Here is a 27,690-nt window from a genome sequence, read left to right on the forward strand (position 1 = left end):
TCATTCATTGTGTGTTGTGTGTGATTGTTCTCGTCATTTTCGGCAGTTGCTATTGTGCGGGTATTCTCCTCCCTGTTTGGAGGATGTTTTGTACTCTGGTTACTTTGTTAGTAAAAGTACGTTTCCAGTAGCTCGGTGTCCTGCGTTTGACTTTGCCTACCGCATTCACGTCGCACTTTGACAGAATCACACACCACTCATGGAGTCAGCAGGAGCGGCGGTGCCAGCTGGATCTATGGAGGCACGCGTCGAACACCAAGCGGCCATGATCCAGGCTCTCGGCACCGCCATGGAGCGGGTGGTGAACACCATTGAGCGATGGGAAAGAGGGGGTCTACCTATGCCCCCTCCAACGATACCACCACCATCGCCGATGCCCATCGCTTCACCTCCGGGGTCCAGTGGGATTCGGCTCTCGCTCCCGAGGGCTTATGATGGCACAGCGCCCGGGTGCCAGGGTTTCCTACTCCAGGTTGAACTCTACCTAGCAACCATTCACCCGGCGCCCTCGGAATACGAGAGCGTGTCCGCCCTCATCTCCTGTCTGTCCGGCAAGGCGCTGGAGTGGGCCAACGCCGAATGGGGTGGAATAGACGCCACTACGGTCAGCTATGCGGAGTTCACCCACCACTTCCGGCCAGTATTCGATCATCCCCCAGAGGGTAAAGCGGCGGGTGAGCGTCTATTCCACCTTAGACAGGGGAGGAGGAGCGCGCAGGAGTTCGTGCTGGACTTCCGGACGCTGGCTGCCAACGCGGGATGGAATGAGAGGGCCCTCATCAACCACTATAGATGTACCCTGAGGGAGGACGTGCGTCGGGAATTGGCCTGCAGGGACACCAACCTCAGCTTTGATCAACTGGTGGACATGTCTATTCGCCTGGATACCCTGTTGGCTACCCGCGGACGTCCGGATTCGGGGCCGTCCATTCCATCCCCCAGCACATCCGAGCTGACCCCGATGGAGCTCGGGGGTGCTGGTGCTAGGGAGACCAGGAGGGAGACCAGGAGGGAGGCCGTCCCCTGCACCAACTGTGGCCGCAGAGGACACACTGCTGGTCAGTGCTGGGGAGGGTCTCCTAGGAATCAAGGCAGTGGGCGACGCACTGATGAGTCATTCCAGGTGAGTAGGCACCCAACTCACCTAGAGCTCTCTGTTGCTCATATGTGTATTAAAGTGGTGTTTCCCGAGGTTTCTCCTCACTCCCAGCATAAGGCGCTAGTAGATTCAGGCGCAGCTGGGAATTTTATCGATCGCCAGTTCACCTATAAGTTAGGGATTCCTATCGTACCTGTTGATGTGCCCTTCCCTATCCATGCCCTAGATAGCCGCCCTTTGGGGTCAGGATTGATTAGGGAGGTCACGGCGCCTCTCCGGATGAAAACGCAGGAGGGCCATGAGGAGATATTACGTTTGTATTTGATTGATTCTCCTGCGTTTCCCGTGGTGTTGGGGCTTCCCTGGTTAACATCTCATGACCCCAACATTTCATGGCAACAGAGAGCTCTCAAGGGATGGTCTGATCAGTGTACTGGGCGGTGTGTAGGCGTTTCCGTAGGGGCAATGATGGTGGAAAGCCCGAACCAAGTTCCCACCTTGCACATTCCACCTGAGTATGCCGATTTGGCACTCGCCTTCAGTAAAAAGAAGGCAACTCAATTACCACCTCATCGACAGGGGGATTGTGCGATAGACCTCCAAGTAGGCGCTGCGCTTCCACGTAGTCACGTGTATCCTCTGTCTCAGGAGGAGACGGCAGCTATGGAGACCTACGTCACCGAATCTCTGAGACAGGGTTACACATGGCCGTCCACTTCCCCTGCGTCCTCGAGTTTCTTTTTTGAGAAGAAGAAGGATGGGGGTTTACGCCCATGTATTGATTACCATGGTATCAATCAGATCACAATCAAATACAGCTATCCTCTCCCTCTGATTGCTAGTATGACGGAGTCATTACACAGGGCGCGATTCTTCACAAAATGTTTATTCTACATGGACCTGTTATTACATTTTAAAGTTATCAAAACACTTAGTTTAGAATATCGACATAAATTCAGCAAATACTTCTCTTCTCATATTACTCTGTAGGCTACTGACCTATTCAAAGCTTTCTCTGGCATCTCACCCTACATCTGCCTGTAGTTATTGAACTCAACCTGTAGGAGGTATGTTTGTTGTGATTGAGTGTGGGGGGGGGTGGGATACAGCTGTGGGCAAGGTTCTGATAGATGGGTGTGTCTTGGTGCTGGCAAGGACACAGCCAAGAAACACCCACATCAAACCACACCCCCAAGCCAACTCATGTCTAGCTTCTGTCATGGCCACCAGCATTTCTTGAGGAGCCAAAAGATTAGACCAAATCAGCAGGTTGTTCCCCGTTAAACGGCACCGACCCCCACTGGATAGTAACAGCTGGTTATAAATGAGGGTGTAAAAACTAGTCTCTGTAGGAACCTGTTCATGGCTATTATCCAAACGTGCTTGGTGTGTTATTAGGAATGTTATAGACTACATACCTCCAGCTGTTGAATGTTATAGACTATATACCTGTTGAATGTTATAGACTATATACCTGTTGAACATTATAGACTATATACCTGTTGAATGTTATAGACTATATACCTGTTGAACATTATAGACTATATACCTGTTGAATGTTATAGACTATATACCTGTTGAACATTATAGACTATATACCTGTTGAACATTATAGACTATATACCTGTTGAACATTATAGACTATATACCTGTTGAACATTATAGACTATATACCTTCAGCTGTTGATCATTATAGACTATACACCTCCAGCTGTTGAACATTATAGACTATATACCTCCAGCTGTTAAATGTTATAGACTATATACCTTCAGCTGTTGAACATTATAGACTATATACCTGATGAACGTTAGACTATATACCTCAATGTTAAACGTTATGAACTATATACTGTACCTTCAGCTGTTGAACATTATAGACTATATATACCTCCAGCTGTTGAATATTATAGACTATATACAGTACAAAAGTATGTGGACACCTGTTCGTTGAACATCTCATTCCAAAGTAATGGGCATTAATATGGAGTTGGTCCCCCCATTGGTGCTATAACAGCCTCCACTCTTCTGGGAAGGCTTTCCACTAGATGATTGAACATTGCTGCGGGGACTTGCTTCCATTCAGCCACAAGAGCATTAGTGAGGTTGAGCACTGATGTTGGGCGATTAAGCCTGGCTTGCAGTCTGCGTTACAATTCATCCCAAAGGTGTTTGATGGGGTTAAGGTCAGGGCTGTATGCAGGCCAGTCAAGTTCTTCCACACTGATCTCGACAAACCCTTTCTGTATGGACCTCGCTTTGTGCATGGGGGCTTTGTCATGCTGAAACAGGAAAGGGCCTTCCTCAAACTGCTGCCACAAAGTTGGAAGCACAGAATCATCAAGAATGTAAGTGTATGCTGTAGCGTTAAGATTTCCCTTCACTGGAACTAAGGGGCCTAGCCCGAACAATGAAAAACAGCCCCAGACCATTATTTATCCTCCACCAAACTTTACAGTTGGCACTATGCATTCGGGCAGGTAGCGTTCTCCTGGCAACCGCCAAACACAGATTTGTCCATCGGACTGCCAGATGGTGAAGGGTGATTCATCACTCCAGATAACTTTTTTCCACTGCTCCAGAGTCCAATGGCGGCAAGCTTTACACCACTCCAGATGACACTAGGCATTGCAATCTTAGGCTTGTGCGTGGCTGCTCGGCGATGAAAACCCATTTCATGAAGCTCCCGACTAACAGCTTTTGTGCTGACGTTGCTTCCAGAGGCAGTTTGGAACTCGGTAGTGAGTTTAGCAACTGAGGACAGATGATTTTTACGCACTACAAGCTTCAGCACTCGGCGGTCTACCACTTTGCGGCTGAGCCGTTGTTGCTCCTAGATGTTTCCACTTCACAATAACAGCATTTACAGTCGGCTGGGGCAGCTCTAGCAGGGCAGAAATCTGAAAGGTGGAATCCTATGCCACGTTGAAGGTCACTGAGCTCTTCAGTATGGGCCATTCGTTTGTTTGTGGAGATTGCATGGCTTTGTGCTCGATTTCATACACCTGCCAGCAACGGGTGTGGCTGAAATAGCCGAATCCACTCATTTGAAGGGGTGTCCACATACTTTTGGCCATGTAGTGTACCTTTAGATGTGTGGGTGTGAAAACTCATCTCTGCTCTGTTGAAGGTACTTTTCCAGAGACAATGATGTGGGGAGAGGGTGTGTGTGTGTCAAGGTGACTAAACTGGACCCAGGCAGGTTAGGGTTAGGGTTAGGGTTAGGGTTAGGATTAGGGTTAGGGTTAGGGTTAGGGTTTAGGCTGGATGCTGCAGCAATTGACTGACCGTCCTCCACAGCTGCTCTGCTCATGAAAGCAAGCATTGTAATTTTGAATTCCATAAAGTGAGTGTGGAAGAGGTGAAAAAATTGTTGTCTATTAACAATGACAAGCCACCGGGGTCTGACAACTTGGATGGAAATTTGCTGAGGATAATAGCGGATGATATTGCCACTCCTATTTGCCATATCTTCAATTTAAGCCCACTAGAAAGTGTGTGCCCTCAGGCCTGGAGGGAAGCAAAAGTATTTCCGCTACCTAAGAATAGTAAAGCCCCCTTTACTGGCTCAAATAGCCGACCAATTAGCCTGTTACCAACCCTTAGTAAACTATTGGAAAATATTGTGTTTGACCAGATACAATGCTATTTTACTGTAAACAAATTGACAACAAACTTTCAGCATGCTTATAGAGAAGGACATTCAACAAGCACAGCACTTACACAAATGACTGATGATTGGCTGAGAGAAATTGATGATAAAAAGATTGTGGGGGCTGTTTTGTTAGACTTCAGTGCAGCTTTTGACATTATTGATCATAGTCTGCTGCTGGAAAAACGTATCTGTTATGGCTTCACACCCCCTGTTATATTGTGGATAAAGAGTTACCTGTCTAACAGAACACAGACTGTCACGTTCGTTGAGTACAGGATTGGACCAAGGTGCAGCGTGGAATGCATACATGTTTATTTATAAAGTAAACACACGACAAAACAACAAAAGCAACGTAACGTGACGCTCACAATGGCTACACACAAACAAGCCAAACAAGAGTCAAGATCCCACAACATAGGTAGGCAAAATGGCTACCTAAGTATGATCCCCAATCAGAGACAACGATCGACAGCTGCCTCTGATTGGGAACCACACCCGGCCAACATAGAAACACAATGACATAGAATGTCTACATAGAAATTCCCACACATAGATATTCACACCCTGTCTAAACCAACTAGCAAACTCTATGTCAGGGCGTGACAGTACCCCCCTAGCCTCGGTGGCGGCTCCGACTCCGGCTCCGGGCGTGACGTCCTCTCCCTTACTGCCTCCCCGTTGCACCCCTGGTCCGGTCTGGACCTCGGCGCAATGCTTCCCCTCTCAGTCCTCCCACGATGCACCAAGCCTTGTCTGGACCCTGGTGTGGGAGGCCCCGACCCTGGAGAGGGGCCGACGTCTGGGTCTGGACCGGCAATCCCCCCGCGATGCACCAAGCCCTGTCTGGACCCTGGTGTGGGAGGCCCCCGACCCTGGAGAGGGGTTGACGTCTGGTTCTGGAGTGGAGCCGCTGACCGGAGCTGAACTGGACCCCGGTGGAGCAGACTGCTCTGGCTCTGGACTGGAGCAGCTGACCGGGGCTGGACTAGGCACCGGTAGAGCGGACTACTCTGGCACTGGAGTGGAGCCGCTGACCGGAGCTGAACTGGACCCTGGTGGAGCGGACTGCTCTGGCTCTGGACTGGAGCAGCTGACCAGAGCTGGACTGGACCCTGGTGGAGCGGACTGCTCTGGCACTGGAGTGGAGCAGCTGACCGGAGCTGGACTGGGCACCGGTGGAGCGGACTGCTTTGGCACTGGAGTGGAGCAGCTGACCGGAACTGGACTGGGCACAGGTTGAGCGGACTTCTTTGGCACCAGCCGTACCGGGCTGGGGACACGCACCACTGGTCTGGTGAGAGGAACAGGCATGGACCGTACCGGGCTGGGAACACGCACCACTGGTCTGGTGCGAGGAGCAGGGACGGGCTGTGCCGGACTGGGAACACACACCACTGGTCTGGTGCGAGGAGCAGGCACGGGGCGTACCGGGCTGGCGACACGCACCACTGGTTTGGTGCGAGGAGCAGGTACGAGCCGTACCAGACTGGATACACGCACCACTGGTTTGGTGCGGGGAGCAGGTACGGGGCGTACCGGGCTGGCAACATGCACCACTGGTTTGGTGCGGGGAGAAGGTACGGGGTGTACCGGACTGGATACACGCGCCACTGGTTTGGTGCGGGGAGCAGGTACGGGCCGTACCAGGCTGGTGAGGCAACACTGGTGACACAGTGCGTAGAACCGGAGCAGGATATACTGGACCGTGGAGGCGTACTGGAGGTCTGGAGTGTACAGCTGGCACAACCCATCCTGGCTGGATGCCCACTTTCGCACGGCACGTGCGGGGCGCTGGCACAGGGTGCACTGGGCTGTGAACGCGCACTGGTGACACAGTGCGTAGGACTGGCGCAGGATATACTGGACCGTGAAGGCGCACTGGAGACCAGGAGAGTTGAGCCGGCACAACCCGTCCTGGCTGGATGCCCACTTTTGCACGACACGTGCGGGGCGCTGGCACAGGATGCACTGGGCTGTGAATGCGCACTGGCGACACAGTGCGTATCTCCGCATACCTTGGTTCCTCACTCCTTTTGTTGCCTGACCAGCTCCTCTCTCCGTGCATCCACTACTTCCTTCTCCCTACGGGCCTCCTGCAGCGCCTCCTCTTGAAGGGAGCTCTCCTGCACTAACCTCGCCATCAGTCCCCGTAATGTGGTGGCCTCCTCTCTTAAACTGCTGATCCGCAGGTCTTGGAGGACCTCAAAAATAGCGGCCTCCTCCTCTACAGTCAGCCCTTTCACGGCCTCCTGCTGCTTCGTCGACCACCCCGTGTGCCCCCCAATTTTTTTTTCTTGGTGTTGCCTCTCGGGCTTCCTTCGTTGTCGGCATTGTTGATCTTCTCCTCCCTGGGCTTCTACCTTCGCCCAGGGTCCTTTCCCAGCGAATATCTCCTCCCAAGACCACATCTTCCCCACCTGTGTCCAGGGTGTTAGCTCCTCCTTGGCACGCTGCTTGGTCCGTTGGTGGTGGGATCTTCTGTCACGTTCGTTGAGTACAGGATTGGACCAAGGTGCAGCGTGGAATGCATACATGTTTATTTATAAAGTAAACACACGACAAAACAACAAAAGCAACGTAACGTGAAGCTCACAATGGCTACACACAAACAAGAGTCAAGATCCCACAACTAAGGTAGGCAAAATGGCTACCTAAGTATGATCCCCAATCAGAGACAACGATCGACAGCTGCCTCTGATTGGGAACCACACCCGGCCAACATAGAAATACAATGACATAGAATGTCCACATAGAAATTCCCACACATAGATATTCACACCCTGACTAAACCAACTAGCGAACTCTATGTCAGGGCATATGACACAGACGGTGTTCTTCAATGGAAGCCTCTCAAACATAATGCAGGTAGAATCAGGAATTCCCCAGAGCAGCTGTCTAGGCCCTTTACTTTTTTCCATCTTTACTAACGACATGCCACTGGCTTTGAGTAAATCCAGAGTGTCTATGTATGCGGATGAGTCAACACTATACACGTCAGCTACTACAGCAACTGAAATAACTGCAACACTTAACAAAGAGTTGCAGTTAGTTTCGGAATGGGTGGCAAGGAATAAGTTAGTCCTGAATATTTCCAAAACTAAAAGCGTTTTATTTTGGTCGAATCATTCACTAAACCCTAAACCTCAACTATATCTCATAATGAATAATGTGGAAATTGAGCAAGTTGAGGAGACTAAAATATGTTTGGACCACAGGAAGAGTAGCTGCTGCCTTGGCAGCAGCTAATGGGGATACCTAATAAATACAAATATAACATTCTGCTAATAGCTTACTGGGTAGAATAGTGTTATAGTGGTGCCTGGGTACAGGTTAGCAGCCTATACAAAAAGGTTAGCCCATTTATGCTAAGGTCCTGGGAAGTGATACATAATAGTCCTGTACTGCATGGGTTTCGGTAGTATAGTATGATCTCATCCCTTTCATATTATGTGAATAATAACAATAATAATAATATTTATCAGTTATCACCACAATGTTTACAACTGGCACAACCAAAAATAACACAGGGGATGGGGGTGTGTACTGAAAAGTATGTGCTTCATTTGTCGTATTGGCATACTTATTCAATCTGAACAGAAGTACATTCCAGAACCATTTCAGTAGTTGTCTTCCTGTTTACCGTTCTGTACCCAGAGGGTTAGGGTTAGAAGAGGACATTCAGGTAATTAACACTACGGTCCTGTACCCAGAGGGTTAGGGTTAGTGGATGTACCCAGAGGGTTAGGGTTAGTGGATGTACCCAGAGGGTTAGGGTTAGTGGATGTACCCAGAGGGTTAGGGTTAGAGGATGTACCCAGAGGGTTAGGGTTAGAGGATGTACCCAGAGGGTTAGGGTTAGAGGATGTACCCAGAGGGTTAGGGTTAGTGGATGTACCCAGAGGGTTAGGGTTAGTGGATGTACCCAGAGGGTTAGGGTTAGTGGATGTACCCAGAGTGTTAGGGTTAGTGGATGTACCCAGAGGGTTAGGGTTAGTGGATGTACCCAGAGTGTTAGGGTTAGTGGATGTACCCAGAGGGTTAGGGTTAGAGGATGTATCTATCCAAGCAATATGGTTATTTGACCAGTGACTATGTCTCTGTCCCTTATTAAATACTGTAAGTCTCTGTCCCTTATTAAATACTGTAAGTCTCTGTCTCTTATTAAATACTGTATGTCTCTGTCCCTTATTAAATACTGTATGTCTCTGTCTCTTATTAAATACTGTATGTCTCTGTCCCTTATTAAATACTGTATGTCTCTGTCCCTTATTAAATACTGTATGTCTCTGTCTCTTATTAAATACTGTATGTCTCTGTCTCTTATTAAATACTGTATGTCTCTGTCTCTCAGGTCCAGACTGTTCAGAGGGAAGAAGCTCCAAGGAGACTATGATGTCAAAGTGGAACAGGTGTGTATAATCACACACACTCCAGTAGTTTGAATTCATTCATCATCAGTTATTTATTACTATTATTATTATAATTATTAGAATAATATGTATCAGTTATTTATTACTATTATTATTATTATAATTATTAGAATAATATGTATCAGTTATTTATTACTATTATTATTATTATAATTATTAGAATAATATGTATCAGTTATTTATTACTATTATTATTATAATTATTAGAATAATATGTATCAGTTATCACCATAATGTTTACAACTGGCACAACCACAAAGAACACGGGGATGGGGGTGTGTACTGAAAAGTATGTGCTTCATTTGTCGTATTGGCATACTTATTCAATCTGAACAGAAGTACATTCCAGAACCATTTCAGTAGTTGTCTTCCTGTTTACCGTTCTGTACCCAGAGGGTTAGGGTTAGAGGACATTCAGGTAATTAACACTACGGTCCTGTACCCAGAGGGTTAGGGTTAGTGGATGTACCCAGAGGGTTAGGGTTAGTGGATGTACCCAGAGGGTTAGGGTTAGTGGATGTACCCAGAGGGTTAGGGTTAGAGGATGTACCCAGAGGGTTAGGGTTAGAGGATGTACCCAGAGGGTTAGGGTTAGAGGATGTACCCAGAGGGTTAGGGTTAGAGGATGTACCCAGAGGGTTAGGGTTAGTGGATGTACCCAGAGGGTTAGGGTTAGTGGATGTACCCAGAGGGTTAGGGTTAGTGGATGTACCCAGAGGGTTAGGGTTAGTGGATGTACCCAGAGGGTTAGGGTTAGTGGATGTACCCAGAGGGTTAGGGTTAGAGGATGTACCCAGAGGGTTAGGGTTAGAGGATGTACCCAGAGGGTTAGGGTTAGTGGATGTACCCAGAGGGTTAGGGTTAGTGGATGTACCCAGAGGGTTAGGGTTAGTGGATGTACCCAGAGGGTTAGGGTTAGTGGATGTACCCAGAGGGTTAGGGTTAGAGGATGTACCCAGAGGGTTAGGGTTAGAGGATGTACCCAGAGGGTTAGGGTTAGTGGATGTACCCAGAGGGTTAGGGTTAGTGGATGTACCCAGAGGGTTAGGGTTAGTGGATGTACCCAGAGGGTTAGGGTTAGTGGATGTACCCAGAGGGTTAGGGTTAGTGGATGTACCCAGAGGGTTAGGGTTAGTGGATGTACCCATAGGGTTAGGGTTAGTGGATGTACCCAGAGGGTTAGGGTTAGTGGATGTACCCAGAGGGTTAGGGTTAGAGGATGTACCCAGAGGGTTAGGGTTAGTGGATGTACCCAGAGGGTTAGGGTTAGTGGATGTACCCAGAGGGTTAGGGTTAGAGGATGTACCCAGAGGGTTAGGGTTAGTGGATGTACCCAGAGGGTTAGGGTTAGTGGATGTACCCAGAGGGTTAGGGTTAGTGGATGTACCCAGAGGGTTAGGGTTTTTTGCTTTGGGGAGGGTTGTGTGGTTTGTTATTTGTTATTGGCCACAGGGGAGGGCAGTTCATTTTCCCCTGGTTTACATTCTCTCTTTTGCAGGTTTTACTTTATAATTTCTTACATCCTAGCCAGATTTCCTCATCCGCGCACCAACTATACCACAGGTCAATATAGTCTACCAGTCTATCCTGCCCTCTATCCACCATTCATAGTGACAGTAGTGGTACAGTGGGGGAAAAAAGTATTTAGTCAGCCACCAATTGTGCAAGTTCTCCCACTTAAAAAGATGAGAGAGGCCTGTAATTTTCATCATAGGTACACGTCAACTATGACAGACAAAATGAGAAAAAAAATCCAGAAAATCACATTGTAGGATTTTTAATGAATTTATTTGCAAATTATGGTGGAAAATAAGTATTTGGACAATAACAAAAGTTTCTCAGTACTTTGTTGTATACCCTTTGTTGGCAATGACACAGGTCAAACGTTTTCTGTAAGTCTTCACAAGGTTTTCACACACTGTTGCTGGTATTTTGGCCCATTCCTCCATGCAGATCTCCTGTAGAGCAGTGATGTTTTGGGGCTGTCGCTGGGCAACACAGACTTTCAACTCCCTCCAAAGATTTTCTATGGGGTTGAGATCTGGAGACTGGCTAGGCCACTCCTGGACCTTGAAATGCTTCTTACGAAGCCACTCCTTCGTTGCCCGGGCGGTGTGTTTGGGATCATTGTCATGCTGAAACACCCAGCCACGTTTCATCTTCATTGCCCTTGCTGATGGAAGGAGGTTTTCACTCAAAATCTCACGATACATGGCCCCATTCATTCTTTCCTTTACACGGATCAGTCGTCCTGGTCCCTTTGCAGAAAAACAGACCCAAAGCATGATGTTTCCACCCCCATGCTTCACAGTAGGTATGGTGTTCTTTGGATGCAACTCAGCATTCTTTGTCCTCCAAACACGACGAGTTGACTTTTTACCAAAAAGTTATATTTTGGTTTCATCTGACCATATGACATTCTCCCAATCCTCTTCTGGATCATCCAAATGCACTCTAGCAAACTTCAGGCGGGCCTGGACATGTACTGGCTTAAGCAGGGGGACACGTCTGGCACTGCAGGATTTGAGTCCCTGGCGGCGTATTGTGTTACTGATGGTAGGCTTTGTTACTTTGGTCCCAGCTCTCTGCAGGTCATTCACTAGGTCCCCCCGTGTGGTTCTGGGATTTTTGCTCACCGTTCTTGTGATCATTTTGACCCCACGGCGTGAGATCTTGCGTGGAGCCCCAGATCGAGGGAGATTATCAGTGGTCTTGTATGTCTTCCATTTCCTAATAATTGCTCCCACAGTTGATTTCTTCAAACCAAGCTGCTTACCTATTGCAGGTTCAGTCTTCCCAGCCTGGTGCAGGTCTACAATTTTGTTTCTGGTGTCCTTTGACAGCTCTTTGGTCTTGGCCATAGTGGAGTTTGGAGTGTGACTGTTTGAGGTTGTGGACAGGTGTCTTTAATACTGATAACAAGTTCAAACAGGTGCCATTAATACAGGTAACGAGTGGAGGACAGAGGAGCCTCTTAAAGAAGAAGTTACAGGTCTGTGAGAGCCAGAAATCTTGCTTGTTTGTAGGTGACCAAATACTTATTTTCCACCATAATTTGCAAATAAATTCATTAAAAATCCTACAATGTGATTTTCTGGATTTTTTTCCTCAATTTGTCTGTCATAGTTGACGTGTACCTATGATGAAAATTACAGGCCTCTCTCATCTTTTTAAGTGGGAGAACTTGCACAATTGGTGGCTGACTAAATACTTTTTTCCCTCACTGTAGGTGGATCGTTCGTCCAGATCTGCAATAGGCTAACAAGCAATCATACCACACAAAAAAGCATTCAAAGCTGCACCAATTTTCAATATAAGTGTAGAGGCCAGATGCGTCATTGTGCATGAAAGAACAGTAACAACATGAGACACGCAGCTCAAAAAGCTTCCCTACTGGTATTGTTTAGGGACAATACAATTATCCTACCTAGACTAGCCTACAACACCACAATGCAATGAATAATTGCATTATTCTTTTCAAGTAAGTACAAAATTCTACTCTAGGCTGTAAACTGCAGTAAAATGTCATTTGAATAACAGCACAAAAGCCCTGTGATTTGAGATTTCATAGCTGAGCATTCAGAAGTAGAGACAGCAAGTGTGGAGGGGAGGGGGAGGAGGGGGTGGAGAGAGAGAGAGTGTAGAAACATCTGATCAGGGACAAGGTAGCATGACCGGTGAACAGGTCAGGATTCCATAGCCGCAGGCAGAACAGCAGAAACTGAATCAGCAGCACAACCAGATGGACTGGGGACGGGGACAAGCAGGAGTCGTCAGGCCAGGTAGTCCTGAGGCATGGTCATAGGGCTCAGTTACTCTGGGAGAGAGAGCGATGGGACAATTAGAGGAAGCATACCTAAGATCACACTGGACACCAGGTAAGACAGGAGAATTACACACAGCTCTAGTTAGGGTCTGCCTGACACCACAGATCTTGGTAGCGTTGTCCTAGGGTGGTAAGATGGCGCCGACGGATGGCTTCTCGCAAAGAGTTTATTAAAAACATGGCAGGTTTCTACTTTTTCTAGTGTTTTTTTCTAGCATTTTTCTCATATTTTCTTAATCAATTTGTGTCGTGCAATACTTCATACACCCGGGCAGAACTATTAGAAGATGAATCGCTGGGTACTCACTGTCCACCCGACCTTCCAGAATTCTCGGCGACGGCAGAACAATGGGCTAGTCTCTTCAGTGAGACCTCGGGCTGCCTGGGAGTCCTAATGGAGAGAAGGAAACGGACATAGAGGCAGACGTGGCGGGGCTTTAGCGAGATTAAGACGCAGCGAGACCCATCCTCCATTACCCAGAATACTATTAGCCAATGTTCAATCATTAATGAATACACTTGGTGAACTCAGAGCGAGGATCTCCTTCCAGAGGGACATCAGATCCTGCAACATACTCTGTTTTTCTGAGACTTGGCTCTCCTCCGACATCCAAACAGAATATTTACAACCAGCAGATTTTACAGTTTTTTGAGCGGATAGGAAGCGGACTCTCTCTTGCAAGAACAAAGGTGGTGGGCTCTGCTTTATGACCAACAACATATGGTGCGACAGGGAAAACATACAGGAATTTGCGAGCTTCTGCTCTCCAGACTTGTAATACTTGGTAATGAAATGTTGCCCTTTTTACCTTCCCGAGAGAATTCTCAGGGATTATCGCCATGGCTATGTACATCCTGCCCCAAGCCGACACCAAAAATCACCATTGGACCCTAAACAAACTGGAGACCGCATACACGGAGGTAGAGTTTATTGTTGCGGGGGGCTTTAACAAAAGTAATTTGAGGTCCGTACTCCCGAATTACTACCAACACATTGACTTTCCAACTCACAGAAATGCGACGCTTGACCACTGCTACACACCTTTTCGACACGAGTATAAGGCCCTCTCTCACCCTCCTTTCGGCAAATTTGACCAAGACACCATTTTGCTTCTCCCCGCCTACAAACAAAGACTCAAGAAGGAAGTTCCAGTGGTCAGGTCTGTACAGCGTTGGTATGACCAATCCAAATCCATGCTCCAAGACTGTTTTGATCCAGTGGAATGGAATATGTTCTGGGTCACCTCTGGGGATAACATCAATGAATATGCCGACTCAATCACTGGACTCATCAAAGAATGCATAGATTACTTACCCAAATCAAAAAACGTGGATTGATGGCAGCCTTGTAGGGAAACTGAAGGAGAGAGATGCTGCTTATAAACACGGCAAGGTGACCGGGGACAATAGTATGGTTAAACAGCACAAATACAACCTACGCAGATCGATCAAGATGGTGAATCTTCATAAGTCACCAAGAGCTAAATCTCTCAAGCTTTGGGCAACATTATTGATGAAATAGTGGTTAAGGTTAGACTATTCTCTCATGGTTCATATTCAGGGTTAGACTACTCTCTCATGGTTCATATTCAAGGTTAGACTACTCTCTCATTGTTCTCTAACCCTCATGGTTCATATTCAAGGTTAGACTACTCTCTCATTGTTCTCTAACCCTCATGGTTCATATTCAAGGTTAGACTACTCTCTCATTGTTCTCTAACCCTCATGGTTCATTTTAAAGGTTAGACTACTCTCTCATTGTTCTCTAACCCTCATGGTTCATATTCAAGGTTAGACTACTCTCTCATTGTTCTCTAACCCTCATGGTTCATATTCGAGGTTAGACTACACTCTCATTGTTCTCTAACCCTCATGGTTCATATTCGAGGTTAGACTACTCTCTCATTGTTCTCTAACCCTCATGGTTCATATTCAAGGTTAGACTACTCTCTCATTGTTCTCTAATCCTCATGGTTCATATTCGAGGTTAGACTACTCTCTCATTGTTCTCTAACCCTCATGGTTCATATTCAAGGTTAGACTACTCTCTCATTGTTCTCCAACTCTCATGGTTCATATTCAAGGTTAGACTACTCTCTCATTGTTCTCCAACCCTCATGGTTCATATTTGAGGTTAGACTACTCTCTCATTCCACCTTGTTGGTCTGGTCAGGAACTGTACAATAGGTTCAATCCATATTTCTGATCATGCATTCATTTTTATGGAGTTGTTCTTTAAGAACCCAACTCCCCAAAGAGCAAACTGGCATTGTAATCACACTATTCTGTCTGACCCAGACTTCAGTGAGAGCATACGTAAAAATAGATTATACTTTTTGTTAAAGAGAATTTAGAACTAATATTGTAGTGCAAAAATAAAAACAATGTGGATGTTTGAACAAACAAATCTGGAATTAGAACTTTCTAATCTAGAACAAGAACACAAACAGCGCCCATCCAAGGAGAGATGGTGGTGGCAAGGACAGCTCTTAACACACTGCTTTCTCAAAGAGCATAAAACAAGCTATTCAATAGTAGCAAAAACTATATGAGCATGGTAATACATCTGGAAGCCTCTTAGCTAATCTGATTTGTCGTCGCCTTAATCACAACTCTGTTGCATGCGTTAAAGATGCATCAGGCTCTAATGAGATTAACGTTTACTCAGTTCCATAAATTACTATGCTCTTCAGAATTCTCAATCATAACTACCTTGCGGATAAAGATATGGATCGCTTAAAACTTCGTCAGGTCTCGGAGCACGACAGCTCAATCCTGAACATGCCAATAACTAGTACGGAAGTAGCTCAATCAATCATTGAATTACCCTCCGGAAAAGCTTCAGGGCCAGATGGGTTTCCCCCAGAAAAATGTTGTGTTTAAAAACTGCCATGCCCCATTACTAACCAGAATGTATCTCACTCACTCTTGCAATCTCTACCTCTGACTCTTCAGTCTGCCTCAATTACGTTAATACCCAAAGAAAACAAAGACCCGGAAGAGCTTTCTTCCTATAGGCCCATTTCCCTATTGAATGTTGATGCAAAAATCCTTGCCACGGTCTTAGCTAAAAGATTGGATCCTATTCTACCGTCCCAGACCAGCTTTGTTCATGGACACCAATCGTATACCAATGTTAGACGGCTTCTTAGAGTAATTAAATATGCAAAAATTAAGCATTTAATATCTCTTGTGGTCTCACTTGACACAGAGAAAGCTTTTGACCAAATAGAGTGGTCATACTTACTCAACGGGCTTAACCGTTTCTTGCTTGGCAAAACATTTATAGACTGTGATAGACATACTCTTTCCCTAAGGCTACTATTATGGTTAATGGCAAAACATCTGCCCCCTTCGCTCGGGGAAGGGGCACATGACAAGGGTGTCCCCTTTCCCCCATGCTGTTTGCCCTAGTCATGGAACCCCTGGCAGAATATTTTCACTGCCCCCCCACCCCATCTTTTTACGCTGCTGCTACTCTGTTCATTATTTATGCATAGTCACTTTAACTCTACCCACATGTACATATTACTTCAACTACCTCAACTAGCCGGTGCCCCCGCACATTGACTCTGCACCGGTACCCCCCTGTATATATAGCCTCCCCTACTGTTATTTAATTTTACTTCAGTCTTTTTTTCTCAACACTTTTTTGTTGTTTTATTCTACTTTTTTATTTAAAATAAATGCACTGTTGGTTAAGGGCTGTAAGTAAGCATTTCACTGTAATGTCTGCACCTGTTGTATTCGGCGCATGTGGCCAATAAAATGTGATTTGATTTGAGATGCCATTAGAACCCATCCTAGCATCAATTCTGATGATGTATTACTGTTCGTGAATGACCCAAAAGAGTCTGTCCCAGCTGTCCTTGAGGTCTTTCATGAATTTAGTTCCTTCTCAGGGTATAAAATAAACATAGGCAAATCTGTGGCGCTACCATTGGGTATACAGTGCATTCGGAAAGTATACAGACCCCTTGACTTTTTCCACATTTTGTTACGTTACAGCCTTATTCTAAAATGGATTTAATTGCTTTTTTCCCTCATCAATACCCCAAAATGACAAAGCAAAAACAGATGTTAAATTTTTTGGGCAAATGTATTAAAAATGAAAAACGGAAATATCACATTTACATTAGTATTCAGACCCTTTACTCAGTACTTTGTTGAAGCACCTTCGGCAGTGATTACAGCCTTGAGTCTTGTTGGGTATGATGCTACAAGCTTGGCACACCTGTATTTTGGGAGTTTCTCCCATTCTTCTCTGCAGATCCTCTCAAGTTCTGTCAGGTTGGATGGGGAGAGTCGCTACAGAGCTATTTTCAGGTCTATACAGAGATGTTCGATTGGGTTCAAGTCCGTGCTCTGGCTGGGCCACTCAAGGACATTCAGAGACTCCTCCCAGTCTGAGGTCCAGAGCGCTCTGGAGCAGGTTTTCATCAAGGATCGCTCTGTACTTTGCTCTTTTCATCTTTCCCTCAATCCTGACTAGTCTCCCAGTCCATGCTGCTGAAAAACATCCCCACAGCATGATGCTGCTGCCACCATGCTTCACTGTAGGGACGATGAGCGGTTTCCTCCAGTTGTGACGCTTGGCATTCAGGCCAAAGAGTTCAATCTTGGTTTTATCAGACCAGAGAATCTTGTTTCTCATGGTCTGAGAATCCTTTATGTGCCTTTTGGCAAACTCCAAGCGTATTCACCCCCCCCCCGAAAGTCAATACTTTGTAGAGCCAACTTTTGCAGCAATTACAGCTGCAAGTCTCATGGGGTTTGTCTCTATAAGTTTGGCACATCTAGCCACAGGGATTTTTGCCCATTCTTCAAGGCAAAACTGCTCCAGCTCCTTCAAATTGGATGGGTTCCGCTGGTGTACAGCAATCTTTAAGTCATACCACAGATTCTCAATTGGATTTAGGTCTGGTCTTTGACTAGGCCATTCCAATACATTTAAATGTTTCCCCTTAAACCACTTGAGTGTTGCTTTAGCAGTATGCTTAGGGTCATTGTCCTGCTGGAAGGTGAACCTCCGTCCCAGTCTCAAATCTCTGGAAGACTGAAACAGGTTTCCCTCAAGAATTTCCCTGTATTTAGCGCCATCCATCATTCCTTCAATTCTGACCAGTTTCCCAGTCCCTGCCAATGAAAAACTTCCCCACAGCATGATGCTGCCACCACCATGCTTCACTGTAGGGATGGGGTTCTCGGGGTGATGAGAGGTGTTGGGTTTGGGCCAGACATAGCGTTTTCCTTGATGGCCAAAAAGCTCAATTTTAGTCTCAGCTGACCAGAGTACCTTCTTCCATATGTTTGGGGAGTCTCCCACATGCCTTTTGGTGAACACCAAATGTGTTTGCTTATTTGTTTCTTTAAGCAATGGCTTTTTTCTGGCCCTCTTCCGTAAAGCCCAGCTCTGTGGAGTTTATGGCTTAAAGTGGTGCTATGGACAGATACTCCAATCTCCTCTGTGGAGCTCTCCTTCATGGTTATCTTTGGTCTCTTTGTTGCCTCTCTGATTAATGCCCTCCTTGCCTGGTCCGTGAGTTTTGGTGGGCGGCCCTCTCTTGGCAGGTTTGTTGTGGTGCCATATTCTTTCCGGCAGGTTGTTGTTAATAATGGATTTAATGGTGCTCCGTGGGATTTTCAAAGTTTCTGATATTTTTTTATAACCCAACCCTGTTCTGTACTTCTCCACAACTTTGTCCCTGACCTGTTTGGAGAGCTCCTTGGTCTTCATGGTTCTGCTTGCTTGGTGGTGCCCCTTGCTTAGTGATGTTGCAGACTCTAGGGACTTTCAGAACAGGTGTATATGTATACTGAGATCATGTGACACTTAGATTGCATACAGGTGGACTTTATTTAACTAATTATGTGACTTCTGAAGGTAATTGTTTGCACCAGATCTTATTTAGGGGCTTCATAGCAAAGGGGGTGAATACATATGCACACACAACTTTTCCATTTTTTAGAATTCTTTGAAACAAGTAATTTTTTTCATTTCACTTCACCAATTTGGACTATTTTGTGTATGTCCATTACATTAAATCCAAATAAAAATCAATTTAAATTACAGGTTGTAATGCAACAAAATAGGAACAATGCCAAGGGGGATGAATACTTTTGCAAGGCACTGTATATATAATATTGTGTTGTTGATTTTGTCTGTATGGAAAATGTAAAATTTATGTTTGAAAGAAAGATCTTGAAACAAGTATAGGGACGAAGTGGAGGAGCAGTTTGGCGGGTTGGACACGAGGCTTATGTGGCAGGGGCTCCTAACTATCACGGTTTACAAAAAGAAAGCCAGCCACGTCGCAGACACCACCGCCGCCCTACCGTTGTAAGTCGCTCTGGATAAGAGCGTCTGCTAAATGATGTAAATGTAAATGTAAATGTACGAGCTAAATACCTTTTTCTCATACTTCGAGCTCAACGACGACTGAGCTGCAGAGGAGAGCCCCTGAGGACAACAAGGACTATGTACTTTACGGAGGATGGAGGACGTATGTTAACGGGCTGCGCCCACAGAGCATGTGTAGACCAGCTGGTTGTTGTGTTTTCAGACATTTTTAATCCCTCTCTAGCTCAGGCCACTATCTCCACCTGCTTTAAGATGTCCACTAACAGCCCAGTGCCCAAGAAAGGGAAAGTAACTGAACTGAATGACTACCGACCAGTAGCACTCACCTCCGTCATCATGAAGTGCTTTGAGAGGCTAGTCAAAGACCACATCACCTCCTCCCTCCCTGAAACACTCCACCCTCTCCAATTCACCTACCGCCCTGACAGATCCACTGATGACGCAATCACCATTGCACTGCACACTGCCCTCACCCATCTGGACAAAAGGAATGCACATGTGAGGATGCTGTTCATCGACTACAGCTCGGCCTTCAATACCATATTGCCCTCCAAGCTCACCACAAAGCTCAGGGCCCTGGGACTGAACTCCTCCAAATGCAACTGGGTCCTGGACGTCCTGACAGGCCGCCCCCAGGTGGTGAAGGTAGGCAACATTACCTCCTCGACAATGATTCTCAACACGGGGGCCCCACAAGGGTGCGCCTCAGTCCCCTCTGTACTCCCTGTATACCCACGACTGCGTGGTCTCACACGGTTCCAACTCCATCATCAATTACGCTGACGACACGACAGTGGTAGGCCTGATTACCAACAATGACGAGATGGCCTACAGGCAGGAGGTAGGAACTCTGACAGCGTGGTGCCAGGTAAACAACCTCTCCCTCAACATCAGCAAAACAAAGGAGCTGATTGTGGACTTCAGGAGGAACCAGGCTGGGCACGCCACCATCCTCATCAACGGCACATCCTCTGTCTTCCTCCTGCCCCTCCCCCCTGCTCCCAACCCAATGGACATTTACGATTGTGACAGTGTTAATATGCATATATTTACCATTGTTACAGTGTTAATATGTATATATTTACCATTGTTACAGTGTTAATATGTCTACATTTTATTTATATTTATTTATATTATTTATTATTACATTTGTTGTTTTATTTCACTTTGCCACAGATCTAGTTAGGGTCTGCCTGACACCACAGATCTAGTTAGGGTCTGCCTGACACCACATATCTAGTTAGGGTCTGCCTGACACCACAGATCTAGTTAGCGTCTGCCTGACACCACAGATCTAGTTAGGGTCTGCCTGACACCACAGCTCCACAGCTCTGTTTTAAGTGGAGGCACATTTTTTAAATCTGTGTAATGTGCTTCACGTGTTGGCTGTCTGTCTCACGACTCTGCTCAACCTCAGAAGGTGTCTCTCTCTCTCTCTCTCTCTCTCTCTCTCTCTCTCTCTCTCTCTCTCTCTCTCTCTCTCTCTCTCTCTCTCTCTCTCTCTCTCTCTCTCTCTCTCTCTCTCTCTCTCTCTCTCTCTCTCTCTCTCTCTCTCTCTCTCTCTCTCTCTCTCTCTCTCTCTCTCTCTCTCCCCCCTGGCCAGATCTGCCCCTATTCTCTGTCTCATTACGGCTCACAGACTATCATCTGAGACCTTACAGCCCAAACAAACATACTCCATACTAACACACATACACTCCCTACACCAGGGATCATCAACTAGATTCAGTCGCGGGATGATTTTGTTCTTGAGCTGATGGTCAAGGGGTCAGACCATAATTACAAATAATCTGTAAACTGCAAATTGACTCCAAGAAGCCCAAACTGATATAATATTTAACTAAAACAGAATCATTTCAAACCTTCCTTACATTTGTATCCAATCACATACTGTATATCTCTCTATTATGCGTGGGAATACTTGGGAACAGATTTCCAAAATGTAAATCACTTGGAGCTGATTTGCTGGTGTTTTTACAGTCCTATGTATTTTATGTCCAACAATAATAATAATTTGCTCTGTCAGGTTGGGGTGCCAAATAAAATCACCCACGGGCCAAATTCGGTCCATGGGACACCAGTTGGGGAACCCCGCCCTACACTCAGTCACACTATACATGATGTGGAAAATTATCGCTATACTTATTAAAAATATAAGTTCTTCCAGAGTTTTTGTTGAATCAAGATAGACTTTTATTACACAGAGTAACGGAAGCCGAGCTGGTCTGCAGAGCACCTCCCCTCTACCTCTCCGCTCTCCGTTTATATAGTCATATTCACATACATCTTAGTTTAGAGCCCCTCCCTCTTGGGTTCCCCCACCACCAATCTGGTTTCCCTCTCTCTACCGCTCCGCCCACTTCCTTATTCTATGATAGCGGCTAAATTTGACTTTTAGTATCCTGCAAAAATGTTCAGTTTAAACTCTGTTCAACCCCTGCTCTCCCTGGCTTGACTTGAAGATTGATTTTTGGACATGACAGGTCCACACTTAATTTTTCAAACATATCCAAAACCCACCCCATCATGCTGTAATCAATCAAGAAGATAGCCAAGGAGAGACAAAGGGTTTAGCCTAAACTCTGTTCAACCCTGGCTCGCTCCAGGGATATGCCTAAGGAGAGCCACAGGGTCAAAGTCTGGTTGCAGTCACAGATAAGATAAGACAATTGCAGAATTTGACCCAATGACAGGTCAGATGCCCATTTTACACACACACAAACCTAGTGAGAGGAATTCACTAAGTTCTTGCCTAACAACAGTAATGTACCAATGTTTAATTATTACATTTACATTTTAGTCATTTAGCAGATGCTCTTATCCAGAGCGACTTACAGTTAGTGAGTGCATACATTATTTTATTATTAATTTTTTTCATACTGGCCCCCCGTGGGAATTGAACCCACAACCCTGGCGTTGCAAACGCCATGCTCTACCACCTGAGCTACATCCCTGCCGGCCATTCCCTCCCCTACCCTGGACGACGCTGGGCCAATTGTGCGCCGCCCCATGGGTCTCCCGTCATGTTTATAATTAACTTTGTTTATCTAATAGTTTACAGAAAAATTCCCATCATACACAACACACAGTACATTCAACACTCACTCACACTATACACAACAAACTATACACTCAGACTATACACAACGCAGTGTACACTCACACTATACACAACACACAGTACATTCAGCACTCACTCACACTATACATAACACACAGTACATTCAACACTCACTCACACTATACACAACACACTATACACAACACACAGTACATTTGTAGAGGGTAAAAAAGGAAACCCTAGAGGGTAAACTAGGAAACCCTAGAGGGTAAACCAGGAAATCCTAGAGGGTAAACCAGGAAATCCAAGAGGGTAAACCAGGAAACCCTAGAGGGTAGACAAGGAAATTCCAGAGGGTAAACCAGGAAATCCTAGAGTGTAAACCAGGAAACCCTAGAAGGTAAACCAGGAAACCCTAGGTTAGGTAAACCAAGAAACCCTAGAGGGTAAAACATGAAACCCTAGAGGATAAACCAGGAAACCCTAGAGGATAAACCAGGAAACCCTAGAGGGTAAAACAGGAAACCCTAGAGGATAAAACATGAAACCCTAGAGGGTAAAACATGAAACCCTAGAGGATAAAACATGAAACCCTAGAGGATAAACCAGGAAACCCTAGAGGGTAAAACAGGAAGCCATATATGGTAAACTAGAGAGTTAACCCTCATACTACCATATTTTTTAAATCATAGCCCCAAGGTGGTTCATTAAATTCGTCAAATCATTTTGACCCACCTAATTCAGCGTATACTCATTTGAAAAATATTAGTATAGGCTGAATAAATCTACACACAATACCCCATAATGATGAAACGTAAACAGGTTTTTAGATTTTCTTGCAAATGTATAAAACAATAATTTAAAAAATAGCTATTTTACATAAGTATTCAGACCCTTTGCTATGAGACGCGAAAATTGAGCTCAGGTGCATCCAGTTTCCATTGATCATCCTTGAGATGCTTCTACAAATTGATTGGACATGATTTGGAAAGACACACACCTGTCTATATAAGGTCCTACAGATGACAGTGCATGTCAGAGCAAAAACCAAGCCATGAGGTTGAAGGGAGTGTCCGTAGAGCTCCGAGAGAGAATTGTTTCTAGGCAAGGGTACCGAAAAATGTCTGCCTCCATCATTCTTAAATGGAAGAAGTTTGGAACCCCCAAGACTCTTCCTAGAGCTGGCCGCCTGGCCAAACTGAGCAATCGGGGAGAAGGACCTTGGTCATGGAGGTGACCAAGAACCCGATGGTCACTCTGACAGAGCTCCAGAGTTCCTCTGGGGAGATGGGAGAATCTTCCAGAAAGACAACCATCTATGCAGCACTCCACCAATCAGGCCTTTAAGGTAGAGTGGCAAAATGGAAGCCACTCCTCAGTAAAAGGCACGACAGCCCACTTGGAGTTTACCAAAAGGCACCTAATGGACTCTCAGACCATGAGAAACAAGATTCTCTGGTCTGATGAAACCAAGATTGAACTCTTTGGCCTGAATGCCAAGCCTCATGTCTGGATGAAACCTGGCACCATCCCTACGGTGAAGCATGCTGGTGGCAGCATCATGCTGTGGGGATGTTTTCCAGCAGCAGGGACTGGGAGACTAGTCAGAATCGAGGGAAAGATGAAGGGCGCAAAGTACCGAGAGATCCTTGATGAAAACCTGCTCCAGAGCGCTCAGGACCTCAGAGTGGGGAGAAGTTTCACCTTCCAACAGGACAACGACCCTAAGCACACAGCCAAGACAACGCAGGAGTGGCTTCGGGACAAGTCTCTGAATGTCCTTGAGTGGCCCAGCCAGAGCCCGGACTTGAATCCGATCGAACATCTCTGGAGAGATCTGAAAATAGCTGTGCAGTGACGCTCCCCATTCAACCTGACAGAGCTTGAGAGGATCTGCAGAGAAGAATGGGAGAAACTCCCCAAATACAGGTGTGCCAAGCTTGTAGCGTCATACCCAAGAAGTTCTGGTATTTTATTTCAGATAACATTATTTACATGTCCAAGGATTTTAAAAATGAGAATTAAGTTGATATTTTGCTATGATTGTTGCTTTTTCCAATAGTTTCTTCTTGGGGTCAAAATATGTAAAATATAGTAGTGTGAAGGTTAATTTAAAATGACTTATTGGTCTTTAGATGGACACCTTGTGTGATATCTGGAGTCCCTGTCCCACCACTGAGTGTAGAAGGACACCTTGTGTGTTTCTCAATATGCATAGTACCGTGCTCCACACTCTTTTGCTCATAATTATCAGCTAAATATACAGTATGTGAATCATAATGATCTAGCCAGCTAGTTAACCTTTTACAGCAGTGGGCTAAATCAGGGTCACACAGAGCGTTTATTGCTAGTTTTCAAAAAAATCTACTTTGAAACAAAATGATACACCTCACACACATGGTTATGGGCTTACAAAAAAGAAGACCATGTCAGATATAGAGTTAAAATTGATCAAATTTTGAGTTTGCATCCCAATATTACAGTTTATATACATCACAGAATACTGAAATATAACAAAATGCCTAGTGTTTTATTTTGCTGTACACTGAGGTGACTATTCAGAGATGCTCAGTTGGTCAATATTCCCCTCCAGTGGTTCCCAAACATCGTGTCATGATGTGCCCCAAAAATGGAGCAGACATCTTGTACCAATCTATCGTTATAGACGTTAATCCATAACAAGGCTTCCCCTAGTGTCCAAAAAATCTCTCCAAAAGGTCACATTTTGAAACATCTTTATTTTCACGCATTAAACTTATCAAATAGCATTTTTATGACCAAATTCAAATTAGCTTCACAATAATTTGTTTATGTTTTCATGAGTTTTTGAGATTAGGTCCCTGAATGCTCAAATACCTCCTCAAATACAATTACAGTACCAGTCAAAAGTTTGGACAAACCTACTCATTCAAAGGTTTTTCTTTATTTGTACTATTTTCTACTTGTAGAATAATAGTGAAGACATCAAAACTATGAAATAACATATATGGAATCATGTATTAACCAAAAAAGTGTTAAACAAATCAAAATATATTTTAGATTCTTCAAAGCAGCCACCCTTTTCCTTGATGACAGCTTTGCACACTCTTGGCATTCTCTCAACCAGCTTCACCTGGAATGCTTTTCCAACAGTCTTGAAGGAGTTCCCACATATGCTGAGAACTTGTTGGCTGCTTTTCCTTCAATCTGCGGTCCAACTCATCCCAAACCATCTCAATTGGATTGAGGTCAGGTGATTGTGGATTGCAGGTCATCTGATGCAGCACTCCATCGCTCTCCTTCCTGGTCAAATAGCCCTTACACAGCCTGGAGGTGTGTTTTGGGTCATTGTCCTGTTGAAAAACAAATGATAATCCCACTAAGCGCAAACCAGATGGGATGGCGTATCGCTGCAGAATACTATGGTAGCCATGCTGGTTAAGTGTGCCTTGAATTCTAAATAAATTACTGACAGTGTTACCAGCAAAACGCCCCCAAACCATCACACCTCCTCCTCTATGTTTCACGGTGCGAACCACACATGTGGAGATCATCCGTTCACCTATTCTGGCCTCCACAATTGTATTTATTTATTTATTTCACATTTATTTTACCAGGAAGCCAGTTGAGAACAAGTTCTCATTTACAACTGCGACCTGGCCAAGATAAAGCAAAGCAGTGTGATAAAAACAACAACAACACAGAGTTACATATGGGGTAAAACTAAATATAAAGTCAAAAATACAACAGAAAATATATATACAGTGTGTGCAAATGTAGCAAGTTATGGAGGTAAGGCAATAAATTGGCCATAGTGCAAAATAATTACAATTAGTATTAACACTGGAATGATAGATGTGCAAGAGATGATGTGCAAATAGAGATACTGGGGTACAAATGAACAAAATAAATAACAATATGGGGATGAGGTAGTTGGGTGGGCTAATTTCAGAATGGCTGTGTACAGGTGCATTGATCGGTAAGGTGCTCTGACAACTGATGCTTAAAGCTAGTGAAGGAGATAAGAGTCTCCACCTTCAGAGATTTTTGCAGTTCGTTCCAGTCATTGGCAGCAAAGAACTGGAAGGAATGGCGGCCAAAGGAGGTGTTGGCTTTGGGGATGACCAGTGAGATATACCTGCTGGAGCGCATACTACGGGTGGGTGTTGCTATGGTGACCAATGAGCTAAGATAAGGCAGGGATTTGCCTAGCAGTGATTTATAGATGGCCTGGAGCCAGTGGGTTTGGCGACGAATATGTAGTGAGGACCAGCCAACAAGAGCGTACAGGTCACAGTGGTGGGTAGTATATGGGGCTTTGGTGACAAAACGGATGGCACTGTGATAGACTACATCCAATTTGCTGAGTAGAGTGTTGGAGGCTATTTTGTAAATGACATCGCCGAAGTCAAGGATCGGTAGGATAGTCAGTTTTACGAGGGCATGTTTGGCAGCATAAGTGAAGGAGGCTTTGTTGCGAAATAGGAAGCCGATTCTAGATTTAACTTTGGATTGGAGATGCTTAATGTGAGTCTGGAAGGAGAGTTTACAGTCTAACAAGACACCTAGGTATTTGTAGTCCACATACTCTAGGTCAGACCCATCGAGAGTAGTGATTCTAGTCGGGTAGGCGGGTGCCAGCAGCGTTCGATTGAAGAGCATGCATTTAGTTTTACTAGTGTTTAAGAGCAGTTGGAGGCTACGGAAGGATTGTTGTATGGCATTGAAGCTCGTTTGGAGGTTTGTTAACACAGTGTCCAATGAAGGGCCAGATGTATACAAAATGGTGTCGTCTGCGTAGAGGTGGATCTGAGAGTCACCAGCAGCAAGAGCGACATCATTGATATACACAGAGAAAAGAGTCGGCCCAAGAATTGAACCCTGTGGCATCCTCATAGAGACTGCCATAGGTCCAGACAACAGGCCCTCCGATTTGACACATTGAACTCTATCTGAGAAGTAGTTGGTGAACCAGGCGAGGCAGTCATTTGAGAAACCAAGGCTATTTAGTCTGCCAATAAGAATGCGGTGGTTGACAGAGTCGAAAGCCGTGGCCAGGTCGATGAAGACGGCTGCATAGTATTGTCTTTTATCGATCGCGGTTATAATATCGTTTAGGACCTTGAGCGTGGCTGAGGTGCACCAATGACCAGCTCGGAAACCGGATTGCATAGCGGAGAATGTACGGTGTGATTCGAAATGGTCGGTGATCTGTTTGTTAACTTGGCTTTCAAAAACTTTCGAAAGGCAGGGCAGGATGGAAATAGGTCTGTAACAGTTTG

The 27,690-nt window shown here is 45.4% G+C and overlaps 1 protein-coding gene across 2 annotated transcripts in view; it reads left to right on the top strand.

The window, feature by feature from the left end:
- The window catches only part of LOC121559648 (synapsin-2-like), a 264,426-nt gene that overhangs the window by 38,709 nt on the left and 198,027 nt on the right, over positions 1–27,690 (top strand). For both annotated transcript variants that reach the window (XM_045214190.1, XM_045214191.1), the window contains exon 2: positions 9,103–9,160. In XM_045214190.1, the coding sequence (XP_045070125.1) occupies positions 9,103–9,160 (58 nt within the window). The remainder of the gene's footprint in view (positions 1–9,102; positions 9,161–27,690) is intronic.

Source organism: Coregonus clupeaformis, unplaced genomic scaffold (genome assembly GCF_020615455.1).
Source record: "Coregonus clupeaformis isolate EN_2021a unplaced genomic scaffold, ASM2061545v1 scaf0212, whole genome shotgun sequence".
Taxonomy (NCBI): Eukaryota; Metazoa; Chordata; class Actinopteri; order Salmoniformes; family Salmonidae; genus Coregonus; species Coregonus clupeaformis.